Here is a 16,184-nt window from a genome sequence, read left to right as displayed (position 1 = left end):
ATCTGATCTCGACCATTTTCACTCAGTGCTTTACCATCTGGATCCGGATATACTTCATTAATTTTGCTGAGGCATAACCCCCTTTCATTTTTTCTTTTTCCAAAACATATCCAGGAAAAATAAAAAGTTTTGAACTTTTGCAGTAATGCAAGGCCTGGTAGAATTATGAACTACCTAATAAAAGGCTGTTTAGGTTTAATTAGAGGATTACTGTGGCTGTCATGTAAATCCACTGGCAAGGAAGAGAAACTTAAACACTCAGAAACTTGTTTCAGAAGAAGGGAAGGATCTGTGAAAATCAGAAACAGGTCATAGAAGCTGACCTGATAAAATTCCTGGCAGGGGCAATCTGCCTGTGGGGTAGCTTCTCCCCCTAATAGTGTCCTCTTCACTTTACCTGAATTTTCCCTATTGCCTTTATCACATTCCTCTTCTGTTCCAAATAATTCATATTATAGATTCTTTATGGTTAACAAGCATCTTCATTTTAAAATAGTTAAGATTTTTAATGGGCCTCCTTCCTATCACCATTTGTGCTTATGTGTGTTAGTTTTGGTCACTTCTAAAAGACAACTGCATTGAGCAACATGTTTGTTTGTTTGTTTAATTTCAGGTGAGGCAGGAGTGCTCTAGCCCACATTACTGACTCTACAGGTCCTCAAGCACTGAATCTTGATCCCTCCCTTCCTTTGCCATACCAACCAACATAGCTATTTCTCTAAACCCAAACATTTAATCATATCATTTCTTTCCTTAGAAAAATCTTTGCTGCCTTTAGGATAAAATCCAAACTCCTTGGGAGTCACCTGCATGGCTCAGTCGGTTAAGTGTCCAACTTTGGCTCAGGTCATGATCCCACAGTTCATAAGTTCGTGCCCCACATCAGGCTCTACTTTGACAGCCTTTTGGGGGCGGGGTGTATATCATTTTATTTTTATTTTTTTAATTTTACTTTTTATTTTTTAAAATTTACATCCAAATTAGTTAGCATATAGTGCAACAATGATTTCAGGAGTAGATTCCCTAGTGCCTCTTACCCATTTAGCCCATCCTCCCTCCCACAACCCCTCTAGTAACCTTCAGTTTGTTCTCCATATTTGAGTCTCTTCTGTTTTGTCCCCCTTCCTGTTTTTATATTATTTTTGTTTCCTTCCCCTTATGTTCATCTGTTTGGTCTCTTAAAGTCGTCATATGAGTGAAGGCATAGGATTTTTGTCTTTCTCTGACTAATTTCACTTAGCATAATACCCTCCAGTTCCATGTAGTTGCAAGTGGCAAGATTTCCTTCTTTTTGATTGCCGAGCAATACTCCATTGTGTATATATACCACATTTTTTTAATCCATTCATCCATCGATGGATATTTGGGCTCTTTCCATACTCTGGCTATTGTTGATAGTGCTGCTATAAACATGGGGGTGCATGTGTCCCTTCGAAACAGCACACCTGTATCCTGTGGATAAAGGCCTAGTAGTGCAATTGCTGGGCTGTAGGGTAGTTCTATTTTTAGTTTTTTGAGGAACCTCCATACTGTTTTCCAGAGTGGCTGCACCAGCTTGCATTCCCACCAGCAGTGCAAAAGAGATCCTCTTTCTCCGCATCCTTGCCAACATCTGTTGTTGCCTGAGTTGTTAATGTTAGCCCTTCGGACAGGTGTGAGGTGGTATCTCATTGTGTTTTTGATTTATATTTGCCTGATGATGAGTGATGCGGAGCATTTTTTCATGTGTCGGTTGGCCATCTGGATGTCTTCTTTGGAGAAGTGTCTATTCATGTCTTTTGCCCATTTCTTCACTGGATGATTTGTTTTTTGGATGTTGAGTTTGAGAAGTTCTTTATAGATTTTGGATACTAACCCTTTATCTGATATGTCATTTGCAAATATTGTCTCCCATTCTGTCAGTTGCCTTTTAGTTTTGCTGATTGTTTCCTTCGCTGTGCAGAAGCTTTTTATTTTGATGAGGTCCCAGTAGTTCATTTTCTACTTTGACAGCTTGAAGCTTGGAGCCTGGAGCCTGCTTCAGATTCTGTGTGTCTCTCTGTCCCCTCCCATGCTTGTGCACTCGCTTTCCCTCTCTCTCAAAAGTAAATAAACAAACATTAAAAAAACATCCAAAATCCTTAGCCTGACATTTAAGGCTCTCCTGGATAGGATACTGAATTATCATCCAACACTTTAGCCTAGGCTACTCATTGTTCTATGACCACACCAAACCTTTGCACATGCTGATCTTTCTGTTTGCAATATTGTTTTGCTATTTTCTGCATGATGAATTCCACTCTTCTCTCAAATACCAGTTTGAGTGTTACTTTTTCTGTAATCCCCCAAGCCTCTCCAGGTAGAACCAACCTGTTCCTTTTCCAGTCTCCCATAGCACTCCCTATATATTTCTCTTACATTATTTTCCATATTGTACCATAATTACTTAAGTATCTGTTTCCACAGCTATGTTGTAAGCTTATCTACAGAAAGAGCTGTCTTATGATTTATGGTTCTATTTCTAGCACCTAGTATAGTGCTTGGCACATAGTAGGTGCTGTGCTCAATAAATATTAAATTAATAAGATAATTTAGTCATGCAGGGTGCTTTTCAGGTTGGAATGTCACAGTGCAGGGTTTAGGAAACCTGGAAAGAAGGATATAAAAACATGTTTGGATGTGTGTATGTGAAAGGGAATGATGAAAATAGAAAAAGGAGCTCAAAGGCTTATTTGACCCATTTCAAATTTTTGTCCATGAAAAGGCAAAGGAAACATCCTTCTTTTCTTTTACAACTTTTAGAACCCAGAACTTAGGTCATAATTACATCTATAATACCATTTGCCACATTGTTTCTGGGGGAAAACAAATGTGAGTTCTGATTAACTGATTTACAAATGTATGTTTGGGACCTATGTTATTGATTAACTAGGGGCTGCCTGACTTATGCTTCAGCATCACCAAATTTGTGTGCATTTTTTCAATTATTGCATGTGTTTCTATGTCTTATTTAGTTACATTATAAGCTATTTGAGGGCAGGGATGGTTTTCTCTTTGTGTAACTCATAGTATCTAGTACAGTATTCTGGATATGGAAAGCACTAATACAATCTCTAGACATTTCTCAGACTGTTTTGTACATTGGCACTGTGGAAAGTAAAGAGTTAAAGAGCATACAGTCTATGCTTCCCAAACATTTACACTCTAGTTGGGGAGTTAAGCAGGATGTATAAAGTCAGCTCCTCCCCCTATGACACAAAGTGGTCAAAGAAGCTCACCTGACATAAAGGGAAATGGGCACCATAGTGTTAAGAATAATGAAGTAGGACCAGAATACGAGGATGGCAGAGACAGCTGATGAAGGGACATATTCTTTCCATGGCAGATAATTCTGGAAGTAGTAGCCTTTTTTGTTTTCCCAAATGCCATGCCCAATTGCTAGGATAAAGCACATGCTGCCTAAAAACAGGAAAATCTGGAAATCAGAAACAGAATTAAATTAACATGTTATCTAAGGCATGTGCTGCTTCATGTCTACTTTTGGACATTTAGCTCTCAACAAAGCTTCTCTCTTTTCCTGGAGGGCAGGGGCATCCTGTAGTTCACAAGCTCTAGGCAGTAGTACAGGACAGAAAAGAAAGCCCAGCATGAGCCATCCTTGGAATCTTTTTTTCCTTTCAAATTTTTATTTAGATTCTAGTTAGTTAACATGCAGTGCAATATTGGTTTCAGGAATAGAACACAGTGATTCATCACTTACATACAACACCCTGTGCTCATCATAACAAGTGCCCTCCTTAATACCCATCACCCATCTAGCCCATCCCCCCCCCCACCTCCCTCCATCAACCCTTAGTCTGATCTCTATTATTTAGAGTCTCTTATGGTTTGTTTCCCTATCTCCACACCCCCCCTACAAATGTCAACATCTGTTTTGTTTCTTAAATTCCACGTGTGAGTGAAATCATATGGTATTTTGTCTTTCTCTGACTGATTTATTTCATTTAGCATAATGCACTTTGGCTCTATTCATATTGCTGCAAATGGCAAGATTTCATTCTTTTTGATTGTGGAGTAATATTCCACTATATATATATGTAATATATTACATGTATATATATGTATATATATATATTAATATATTAATATATTATTAATATGTATAATATATATACATATTAATATATATGTATATATATATTAATATATATATATTATATATACATATATTCTACATCTTTTTTTAAACAAGTTTTATACAATTTCTTTATACTTTCAATAATTTTTATGTTATACAAACTGTTCAGGAACACGTGCTTAAAAAAATGTTTCCATCGCATTCTACGAATCTAGTATACATAGTTTTAGCTCTAAAATACAATTATACCACACCAAAAGTAAAATTATAGGTAGTCTTACTAATGAACAAAGATGCAAAAATGTTAAATAATTAGTAGCAAATTAGATTCTGCAGTATATGAAGAGATGAATATCTTTTGTCTAATTAGGTTTATCACAGGAATATAAAGATACATTAGCTTTACAGAATCTAAGAATAAGATTCAGTACTATTAACAGATTAAAGTTGCATAAAAGTGATCATCTCAAAAGATGACCAAATAAAAATTCCACATCTATAAATACCCTTAGTAAGTTAGGAATATACCTTTTTTTAAATTTAACTTTATTTTTTATTTTTTAAAATTTACATCCAAATTAGTTAGTATATAGTGAAGCAAGTTAGGAATATATCTTTTTTTATTTTTTTATTTTATTTTTATTTTATTTTTTTAAAGTTTATTTATTTTTGAGACCGAGAGAGACAGAGCATGAACGGGGGAGGGGCAGAGAGAGATAGGGAGACACAGAATCAGAAGCAGGCTCCAGGCTCTGAGCCATCTGCCCAGAGCCCGACGTGGGGCTCGAACTCACGGACCGTGAGATCGTGACCTGAGCTGAAATCGGACACTTAACCGACTGAGCCACCCAGGCACCCTGGAATATATCTTGATAAAAGTGAGCTACCAGACTCTATGGCAAACTTCATATTTTATGGTAAAACATTAAATGTAATCCCATTCAAGTCAGAAAAAAAAATTGATAGTATCAACATTGTACTAGAGGTGCTAAGCAATGCAGTAAGAAAAACTGCAGTATAAATTTTGAAATGGCATAGAAAAATGGTCATTACTTATATCACTTCTTTTTTTATCCACTTATCAGCTGATGGACATTTGGGGTCTTTCCACAGTTGGGCTTTGTTGATAATGCTATGGACATCAGAGTGCATGTACCCTTCTGAATATGTATTTTTGTATCCATTGGGCATCCTTGGGATTTGAAGTGAGCTAAAAGTTATTAAAATACATTAAATACTAATTAAGTGCCAGGATTTGTGCTCAGTACTCTCTCTATATTATTTATTTTAATATTTAAATATTTTATATTTATAAATGTTTTAATAATAGATGAGGAATTTGACATTAAGAGTAGAAAAGTATTTTGCCTAAAGTCACTTAGCTACTAACTAGGAGAGACATGTTTTTTGTTTTTTTGTGTTCAAGTTTATTTATCTTTTTTTAGTAATCTCTACACCCAACATGAGGCTTGAACTCATGACTCCAAGGTCAAGAATTACATGCTCCTCCAACTGAGCCAGCCAGGTGCCCAGAGAGACAGGTTTTGAACCAGTTCCAGAACCGGAGCTTTCAATCACTCCATTATTGAAGTGAGGTCACTGATGGGCAAGTCTTTGAAGACAAGGATGTAAAAGGCAGAAGGAGCAGGTATAATTGAGACCATTCTCAGAAAATAAGATTTTAAAAAGCTTTTTATTATGAAAAATTTCAAACACTTATTAAGTTATATAAGTAGTATAATGAACCCCCATGTGCCCATCACCCAGCTTCAACAACTATCAATTCAGGGCCAGTCTTATTACACCTAAAACTCCTCTTCCCCTTTTAAGCAAATTGCCCACATTATATAATTTTATCTGTAAACTGTTTATAATTTTTTTTATTGTTTATTTATTTTTGAAAGAGAGAGAGAGAGAGAGCGAGAGCACGCACAGGGGAGGGGCAGAGAGAAAGAGAGGGAGACACAGAATCCAAAGCCAGCTCCAGGCTCTGAGCTGTCAGCACAGAGCCTGACACGGGGCTCAAACTCACAAACCGTGAGATCATGACCTGAGCTGGAGTTGGCTGCTTAACCCAGGGCCACCCAGGCACCCCTGCAATTTCTTCTTCTAAGAATAGTAATAAGAATTTTTCAAAAGTTCTTTTATCTTCCCTGAATTATAATGTCTATTCCAGGGTCAGTTATTTTATTTGTTCACCCTCTTCCTCCTCTTGTGTGTTCCTGTTTTCCCTCTAGTACACTTAAAAATATGAGGAGAAGAGTAGTTTAATCATTATAGGTTGGTTTTGTTTCCTTTGGTTAATTTTGTTTCCCCAATAGGCCACTCTCCTGAATGGGAACATGGAAGCACAAGTTCTATGTAGGTAGGTAGTATGTGTTATTTGATGGGCCTCACCCTCAGGTACACAAGGAACATGAAAACACATTTGAATCCCTTAAAATTGAAATAAAGTGGGTTTTACTCTGAAGTGATGAGACCCACATCAGAAGCCCTAGCCTTGGGGCGCCTGGGTGGCCCAGTTGGTTAAGCGGTCGACTTCGGCTCAGGTCATGATCTCGTAGTCTGTGAGTTCGAGCCCCGCGTTGGGCTCTGTGCTGACAGCTCAGAGCCTGGAGCCTGTTTCAGATTCTGTGTCTCCCTCTCTCTGACCCTCCCCTGTTCATGCTCTGTCTCTCCCTGTCTCAAAAATAAATAAAACGTTAAAAAAATTAAAAAAAAAAAAAGAAGCCCTAGCCTTCTGAGATAATTTTTACATTTCTTTAGAAAGCAGTTCCCTTCTGAGACTGGAAGGCAAATACACTTGTTATTACTATATGTATGCTATACAGGTGGCAGGATGGTATAGGGGCCAATTATTGCCCATGTTGTTTTATGGACAGTTTTTAAATTAATTATCTTGACCATTATTCCATATACCACCCCTACTTTTCATACCTGCTAATGTTAGCTTGGAGCTATGATTGAGCTCTACCAGGAAGAATGCATTTGCACTGAAGCTTTCACTACCCTGGTTTGTCTATCAATATAATCTAGGGGCACCTGGGTGGCTCAGTTGGTTAAACGTCTGACTGTTGGTTTTGGCTCAGGCCATGATCTCACATTCCTTGAGTTTCAGCTCCACATGGGGCTCTGTGCTGTCAGCACATAGTCTGCTTGGGATTCTGTGTTTCCCTCTCTCTCTGCCCCTCCCCTGCTCACTCTCTCAAAATAAATAAATAAACATTAAAAAGTATATAATCTATCTGCTTTCTGCCTTCTAAAAACTCATCAACATCTTGGGTCTACTGATGGTTCATCCTCTGCCAGGGCTGTTACACATTTATTCCCTGTTTGTACTTCTTTATAGTCATTTCAAGAAGCTTCTCAATGCTCTTAAACTTGATGCCCAAAAGTGAATACAGTACCTCAGACAACATTTCACACTTTCTGAAGGAAAGATTGCCATGAATGACCATTCAAATATAGGCATTTATAGCAGCTACTCTACCAGCTCAGCTGCCCCAGCATTTACACTGACCCTCTGTTGCCTCTATCTTGTGAGAACCTAAGCAGAGAACTACATTTTCTCTCTGGAGACCCCCCACTGCAGATACCTCTATGGTCCTTCTCTAATCTGCACGGGGGTTCTCTAGGCCTGCTATTCAACTATCATCCTAGGACTTCTTTTCACCCGCTTCCATGTTTCCTGGCTTCCTTATCTTCTTTCTTAGTTTACTTTCTTGGTTTGCTTGAGTATACACAATAGGAGCTTCCTAAGAGATTATACAGGATGAATACATTTTTTGAATCTTTATACATATGGATATTTCTTTATACTTGAATTTTATTAACAGTTTTACTAGATTTAGAATTATAGGCTGCAAACAATTTTCTGGCACACATTTGAAGGCATTAATATTTACCTTCTGCTGTTGCTGCTGAGGAGGCCAATGCTATTCTGGTTTTTGATCCTGGTATATGATCTTTTATTCCTCACTAGAAGCTTGTGGGATTTTCTTTTTTTGTAATTTATTATTTTTTTAAATTTAATTTCAAGTTAGTTAACATAAAGTGTAGTCTTGGTTTCAGAAGTAGAACCCAGTGATTTATCACTTCCATATGAGCACCCAGTGCTCATTCCAACAAGTGCCCTCCTCAATGCCCATCACCCATTTAGCCCATCTCCTACCCACCTCTCCTTCAGCAGCCCTCAGTTTGTTCTCTGTATTTAAGAGTCTTTTATGGTTTACCTCCCTGTTTTATCTTATTTTTCCTTCCTTTCCCCTATGTTCATCTATTGCATTTCTTAAATTCCACATATGAATGAAACTATATGATAATTGTCTTTCTCTGACTGGCTTATTTCACTTAGCATAATATGCTCTAGTTTCATCCATATTGTTGCAAATAGCAAGACTTCATTCTTTTTGATCGCTAAGTAATATTCCATTCTATCTATCTATCTATCTCTATCTCTATCTCTATCTCTATCTCTATCTCTATCTCTATCTACCACATTTTCTTTATTCATCAGTCAATGGACATTTTGGCTCTTCCCATAATTTGGAGATTTTATTTTTAATTTTATAATTTTTTGGTATGTGGTCAGTCTGCCTTGTTAAGCAGGACTTCTCATGTGTTTTCATTTTGCCTTCCCAGGGAGGCAGCAAGTATAGCAGAAAGAGCATTGATTTTGAAAAGTTATGCCTAGATGGATAGATGAGATGATTAAATAAAATTACATATGTAAAACATCTGACACATATTGATGCACTGCCCCCTTTATACACTTGAGGGCTGCACCCAGATCTTATACATCCTTGTGATTCTCACAACATCTGGCACATACTGGGCACATGATAGATTTTCAATAACTACAAGTTGATGACTTAATGAGTCATAAACCTGTCTTTGCTGTTATTTTTCTGTAGGATTTTATTTATGATATTTATCTTTACTGTCTCAATTTGCATATTTGTCAAATGGACTTGCTTATTGTCATGGATGTAGTGAGGCTACAGTTAAGTGAATAATAAATATTCTAAAAAGTTAAAATCACTCTAACAGATGTCAAGTATTATGACTGACCTTCAGAGAGGTAAACAAGTAGGTGAAACTTCCTAGGCATATGGGAGACATCTTGTTTTGAAAACAAGCCCAGGCTAAATGACCTAACTTAGTGCCTAATGATAGATGTTCCTAATACAGTCAGCGGCATATTTGCCCATGTCACCTTCCTGAATTTTCAAATGTGACTGTCTTCCTCATTAAGAAACCAGGAAATGTCACTTTATTTCTACTGCTAAAAGCTATGCAGATAGTAGTAGAAAGAAAGATAGTGGATACTAGCTTCTGGTCTCAAAGCTGAATGAACTTTCCTAATTTTCTAAAACCCCATTTACTAAATCCAAAGGATTTAGGAAAAGAACTGCAGTATTTCCCATAATAAATAATGGAGAAGAGGCAGTTTATAATTCAGATATTGGTGAGAAATACACAGAAACAAAAGGCATTTTTGAATTTTGAGAGTCTAAGCAATAGAGTAAAAATAAAAAGTCATAGAATTAAGTACAGGCAGCACTGAAATTGCTCAGTCATGCAAAGAAAATTGTATAAGTAAAGAAATAAATGTCTATATCTAACAAGAATAAGGACAACCTGTATAGGATAGCAGGGAAATTAGTCTTCAGTTTAAACTTCTGTTATCAAAGCTATTATTATCTGTCGAGTGCTTTTCCAATTTCATTTCTCAGCAACAGGATCTTTATTTTTCAACTGGTATCTTACAGAACAGACAAATGTGAAGCTGTTCTTTTTGAAGTGAGAATATCAGAATGAGGGAGCCAGAACAAAACTCACTTGATCTCAATTCCCCCTGCAGCAGACTCCTCTAAGGAAACAGTTTGAAAATCATCAGTTTAAGTAAGGTGTTCTATTAGTTCAAGTAAAGTTTTATTATAGTATCCATGAGTAAAATAGGTTATGGGAAAATAAAAATTGTGTCAATTTCTAAAGCAGGGTTCTTGATCTGTTCCAGTACCATTAATCAAAGCATCAAATCTTAAACAAAGTGTGATCATCCTCTCTAACAGGTATAGAGAACAGACTCCCTTGTCAATTGGCTCTATTCTTTTTTGCTTCTGACATTAGTAAATGGCATACTAAAACTGTTTGAGTCTTTCAAACAACTAAATTCTAAGTTGGAAATGCCAGCTGCTGCTATGGAAGGAAGAAAAACATGTCTACTTGTAAAGAAGTTGAAAAATGTCTTCAACTTACCCAGACCACAAGGACATTCAAGAGATGGTCCATGTGCGTCCGTTTAAAGGTAGACTTTCCACAGTTCTGCATTAATTTGGTGTCTGGTCCTAAGTGAAACAGGAAGACCAGCTCTTAGAATCACTGAATACACTCAGAGGATTGAAATTGGATTGAAATATACCTTTATGACCACCTAATCAAACCTCTTGCCAAAGCCAGGGGATAAAGCCCTGGAGAAAGGCTCATACTTGGTGCCAATAACTCAAAAAATAAACATTTTGTTTCTAAGGATAATCACAACTATTTCTGCAAAGTGCACCAATCCTGATTCCTCTTTTTTTGGTACCTCAGAGAGTCTAGTTTTTTATAGATGAGTTAAGTCAGAATAGGAGCCATAAGCTTATTCCTTTTTAAGTTTTTATTTTAATTCCAGTTAACATACAGTGTTATATTAGTTTCAGGTGTACAGTATAGTAATTCAACACTAGGAGCCACAAGCTTCATTCTCATCATCATCTGGTTTATTTAGCTTGGGAAAGAGATTTTCTGATAAAGAGATCTCTACCTTCTTTTGAGGAAAACTACTGTTGGGCCAGGCTCTATTTCAAGTTTCTACTTGGGAAAGGAAGAATGGAAAATGCAATGGCAGTGACTTCTGAGATGGAAGCTGGGGCTTTTCTGGGGCTGAGAGACAGAGATTGTATTTCTTCATGACAGGGCAGATGGTAAATAGAAGTAAAGAGCTTTAGTGAATATTACTGACCAAAACATAAGCAGTTTAGAAGAAAGTATAAGTAGCAATTTCTCTGGCCTTTACCATCTGATTGTTATTTTTACATGTATTCTAATGAAGGAATTTCATTAATGTTTACACATGGGGGAACTAGAACTTCCCTGATAATGTAGGCAAACACTGAGAATGCAGGGCATAAGCTATGCCATTCTTTCCTCTCAAGCATTTCTTGAAGGGCTTGAAGGGATGAGAAGTTTGGCTCAGAGCCAGGCAGCTACAAGGGGCAGAATCTTCCAAGGGTCCTTAGAAAGAATGACCTTACCACAAGTTTCAAGGAGGATGTGGAGATCACGGTTGAACCTGGGTATCATGTAGCAGGAAGAGCAACTAAATTTTGCACTGAATACCTCAAGATGCTCTTAAGTGGTTATCAGTTCTCTTCTGCTCTGAGTTTCCCAAAGCCCCAAAAGATTTTTTGCTACCATGTAAACCAAGAGTCAGAGGGAAACCTTAACTAAATTTGTGCTGGTTGGCAACCTCACTGCTATTACTTTAGGGAAAAAAACCTTTTGCTGAAAAATGAGCTTTTTATAAATGGCAATGTATAGGGGTAGCTGCTGAAGTACAGTGAAGAAAATAAGTGTACTTCAAATCTTTGGGGTTTGAGTCTAGTCAGCCTAGAAGCCACCATTATAGCTCAAGAACCAATGAAAAAAAGTTCTACTAAGGCCTCCCTGGACTCTTAGGCTTCTTTCTATGGCTTGGTTCCAATTATTTTCCACAGAAGTGAGGCATATAGGATCTTCATGTCTAGGAGTGAATTCTCTAGAAGGAGAGCTCTGAGTTGAATAGTATTCACTGTGGTAAATCTTCCTTGATGCTATCTTCAGTGTTCCCTATCTGCTTACTATGGTTGTTGTCATCAATTTCCATTGTTACCAAGTACACAGGGTAGGTAGCAGAGAAGCTTCTTCCTCCATTTTCCTGAACCACCAAGAATAACCCAAGAAAATCCCTCACTAAGCATAAGGGATTATAGTTCTAAATGACATCTCAAGAGTGGCCAATTCTTGGGGTGCTTTGGTGGCTCAGTCGGTTGAACGTCTGACTTCGGCCCAAGTCGTGATCTTATAGCTCGTTAGTCTGAGCCCCGCATTGGGCTCTGTTTTGACAGCTCAGAGCCTGGAGCCTGCTTCAGATTCTGTGTCTCTCTCTCTCTCTCTGTCCCTCCCCCACTCACTCTGTCTGTCTCTCTCTCTCAAAAATAAATAAAAACATTAAAACATTTTATAAAAACAAGAGGGGTCAATTCTAATGATCCACACTGCTTTTTCTCTGCCATGAATCCCTCACATTTTATTTCATATTCTTCTCCATAATGAACACTGTGTGTATTCTCTCCTGGGAGTAATCCATATATATACTCTCTCCTTTCACATGTTCCCCTTTTACATGTTAATTCCATGTATACTCTTTCTATGTGTATACCTTCTCTTGTGTCCAGATATGATCAGAAAGACTTATAAATGTCCTGTGGTCTTGCAACATAAAGACTTCCTTTAACAAAGGCAGAGCTAATAACATTGGCAGCTCATTGCTTGGGGAAAAAAAAAATTTTTTTTCCTAAGAAAAAAGTTTTTTTTTCTTAAATCTTTCATCCATCCATCTACCTCCCTCCCTTTCTATCTGTCTCAAAGCCATAGTGTTCTGATATATCTCTGAGTCCCATATCTACAACTTAGAAACTGAATAAGCACAAATTGGTCATGAATGGAAGTCTGCTGTGACTCTAAGGAGACATACCAGTATAAATCACCAAGCCATAGCACCAATCTGTATTCCTGATGATGCAGCCTCGGAGTAGCAGCTTGTCATGGTCCAGGGTGAAGTCTTTTCCTTTATAAGTCAGTATTCCTGTGAATTTGTCCAACTTGTTATTGGGAGACTCACACGTCACTTTTCCTGAAGAAAAATTAAGGAGAAAGAGTCCTGGCTCTGTAATCTCAGGCCTTTCCTAACAGGACAGAAAGAGGCTTAACAAACAAGAGGAAAGAACATCCCTCTTTCAAAATACATACATCTTTTTCCTATCCTCTCTTAACTGCTGCCCATTGATTAGCAGCTCCCTTTAGAAAGGCGGACAAAGGTTTCTGGGCATCAAAGAAGAGTAATTCTGTATGTGACATGGGTCATTCAGAGAGAGAAAAACCCACATGATAACTTATCACCATCAGTACTACCAGGTAATATGAGCTCTGAATCTGAAGAAATTAAAAAACTACTTAAAGCAAATCTAGCATTTTTCTCAAAGTGAAATAATTTGGCTTTTTCTTGATTACTAAAATAGAATATGTCCTTTTTACAAAGGACGTATACATATACAATACTAAACACGTATACAATACTAAAAGCAGACAGGAGAAGGTAAAATTGCCTAGAGATAAGTGCTGTTAATCTTTTGAAGTACATCCTTCCAACTTTTTCTATACATGTACTCATAAACATATATGTTTCCAAAAATAAGCTTATGTTATATATACTATACAGCCTACTATAATCGTTTTCTTTCACTTGTTAACATGTTGTGGATATTTTTTCCATGTGACTAAATACCAACTTGCATATTGTTCTTACTAAGTTATGTAGAATTCAATGTATGGATGTGCCATACTTTATTTAACCAGTCCTCTATGGATAAAAATGTGGGTGGGTGAGTGTACTTCCTAACTCACCATCAAAGGCAGAAAGCAGCTCCAGGTTATCTTCCAAATCACTGGTGACTGGGATGGCCTGCTTCACTTTCAGGTTGGTTTCACTATAGCAAAGGACACATAGTCACCAGAGCACAAGCCATACATACACCAGCAGCCTAAGTCTTCTTCTTCTTTGGATTGCAGGAAATAGATATTGCCAATAGAGCTTGGGCTATAGGTCTGAGCTCTAAGAGTGACCCCCACTGTTCTCTCTCTAGGACAGTACTGAGGTAGATGGCTTCACAAGGAAGCTGAGCATTAGCCCACTCACTCCCCTATCTCTCTGCTCTCATTCCCTGCAATACACCAGTAATATTTTAACCAATCCAGGAAATCTTGCTGGTCAGGTGCTCTACATGAAGCTGAAGAGACATCACAAAACAACCTGAAGGTGGCACCTGCTCCCTTCAAGAATAAGAAGCAGGTCTTTTAAGAAGCTTGCACATACTTCCAAGTAAACATACTCCTCACCTCATAAATATTTATAGGACCCATGAAGGAATCCCAATTAACCATTTGCTGATACAGGAATGCATAGAGACAGAAACAAAAATGGAAGCCACATTTCAGAAAGCTTGGGCACCAAGAGGAATAGTTGTAAGAATGCCACTGATACAAAACTCCACAGGACAAGCTCCTGAAGATGGCCTCTATCCTCCTAAGACCTTAGCTTTTGCACGGTAATGAATTTGTAATTTAAATCCTTTACAGAACGTGGTATTTTATCAGTAAATAATTACCTCCATACTCATCCTCCCCACCCCCCAAACCTCCACTGGAAACCTTGGAACTCTATTCAGAAATTTTACAGTCCTGTTTACCTCTTTCCTGCTACTCAGCATTACTGAATACAGTGAGAGTGCCTCCAGTTTAGAGATGGAGAATACAGAGTTTATTCTGCACCCAGGGGATGCAAGATTGTTGCTGCTAAGAGCTCAGTTTTAGACTTGAAATCCCAAGGATCTGGCCTCCTATTTTCTCTTATCTGGATATATCTAGTATCTTTGGCACTTCCATCTGAGAATAAAATTCATTCCCTGCATCATTCTCTCCCTCAGTGAGAAATTCTCTAAGCTGGCTCAATGGTCTTAAAATGACCATCAGGAAAGAACACTTACCCATCAAGTTCTGCTGTTTCTATATACGTCAGACTGTAAGGCTCACTGCTAGAGAGTAATAGTATATCAGCCTATGGTCAGAAAAGTCAGAGAAGATAAGGAAAGCAGGAGGGCAGACTTTTAATATTACAGTGGCAAAAAAAGCAATTACCCCAGAAACAGATATTCATCCTAAGAATTTTACAGATATTTGGTTTACACTCTTTGTCTAGGATCCACTGCTGCTACCACACTCACCCTCTCCTAAAGCTAGTCATTCTTTATCTGTAGCTATGGTGGGAGACAAACAAAAACAAACTTCGTACAGGAGCTGTTCATCTCCAGATGCACAGTGAAGCAGAGGTCATCAAAAGCAGTAGCAGCAGAAGTGCTGAGAGGGTTCCTCTGTACCCACTCAAGTCAAAAAGAAGAAACCACCATGCACAGAGGTACTCACCGTGACAGGCTGATTATTTCTTAGTTTTATTATATCTCCCACTTGAATATTCATCCATTTGTCCTCCTTTATCCTGTAAGAAAATGTGCCTTGAATGCCTGTTCTGAGAATTTCCCATAGCCCTGCTTTGACAGTCAAGAAAAGAAATAAAAAGAAAAAAGCGGAGATGAAGTCAAGGCTTATAGAAGAACCAAAGTGGTTTGTGATGCATCCTTGCTATAATCAAGAAGGGGGCCCATTTCTCTTGACTTCAGGTTATAAGGATTTTCTAAAACTCTTTAAAATGCATATGTAGTCATATACACCCCTAATTATTCTTTAACTAAAAGTAATACATGCATATGGTAAAAAAAAAAAAATAGTTCAAATAATAAATAAGCATGTAAAAAGAAAAATTCTCTCTCCCCAGATTTTAGTTTTGCTTCTCAAGGTAGCAAACGCAAATTTTTGTATTTGTTTCTAGAAAATATCAATCCAAATGATACAACATATACATTTAAAAGTTATACACTAGAGGGGCATCTAGGTGGCTCAACTGGTTAGGCGACTGACTTCGGCTCAGGTCATGATCTCTCAGTTTGTGAGTTCGAGCCCTGCGTTGGGCTCTGTGCTGACAGCTCAGAGCCTGGAGCCTGGAGCCTGGAGCCTACTTCAGATTCTGTTCTCCCCCTCTCTCTACCCCTCCCCTGCTCACACTCTGTGTCTCTCTCTCAGTAATAATAAATAAACATTAAAAATTTTAAAAAAATAAATAAATAAAAGTTATATACTAGAGGGGTGCCTG

At 37.8% G+C, this 16,184-nt stretch overlaps 1 protein-coding gene across 6 annotated transcripts in view; it reads right to left on the bottom strand.

Moving 5' to 3' along the window:
• Positions 1-16,184, bottom strand: part of LOC122205554 (phospholipid-transporting ATPase FetA-like) — a 107,251-nt gene that overhangs the window by 36,967 nt on the left and 54,100 nt on the right. For all 6 annotated transcript variants that reach the window (XM_042914020.1, XM_042914019.1, XM_042914015.1 and 3 more), the window contains 6 exons: positions 15,401-15,473; positions 14,965-15,035; positions 13,826-13,908; positions 12,897-13,055; positions 10,379-10,467; positions 3,258-3,454 (listed from right to left, as the gene is read on the bottom strand). In XM_042914020.1, the coding sequence (XP_042769954.1) occupies positions 3,258-3,454; positions 10,379-10,467; positions 12,897-13,055; positions 13,826-13,908; positions 14,965-15,035; positions 15,401-15,473 (672 nt within the window). The remainder of the gene's footprint in view (positions 1-3,257; positions 3,455-10,378; positions 10,468-12,896; positions 13,056-13,825; positions 13,909-14,964; positions 15,036-15,400; positions 15,474-16,184) is intronic.

Source organism: Panthera leo, chromosome D4 (genome assembly GCF_018350215.1).
Source record: "Panthera leo isolate Ple1 chromosome D4, P.leo_Ple1_pat1.1, whole genome shotgun sequence".
Lineage (NCBI taxonomy): Eukaryota > Metazoa > Chordata > Mammalia > Carnivora > Felidae > Panthera > Panthera leo.
Note: the sequence above shows the minus strand (reverse complement) of the source record. Positions and strands in the feature narration are given on the sequence as shown.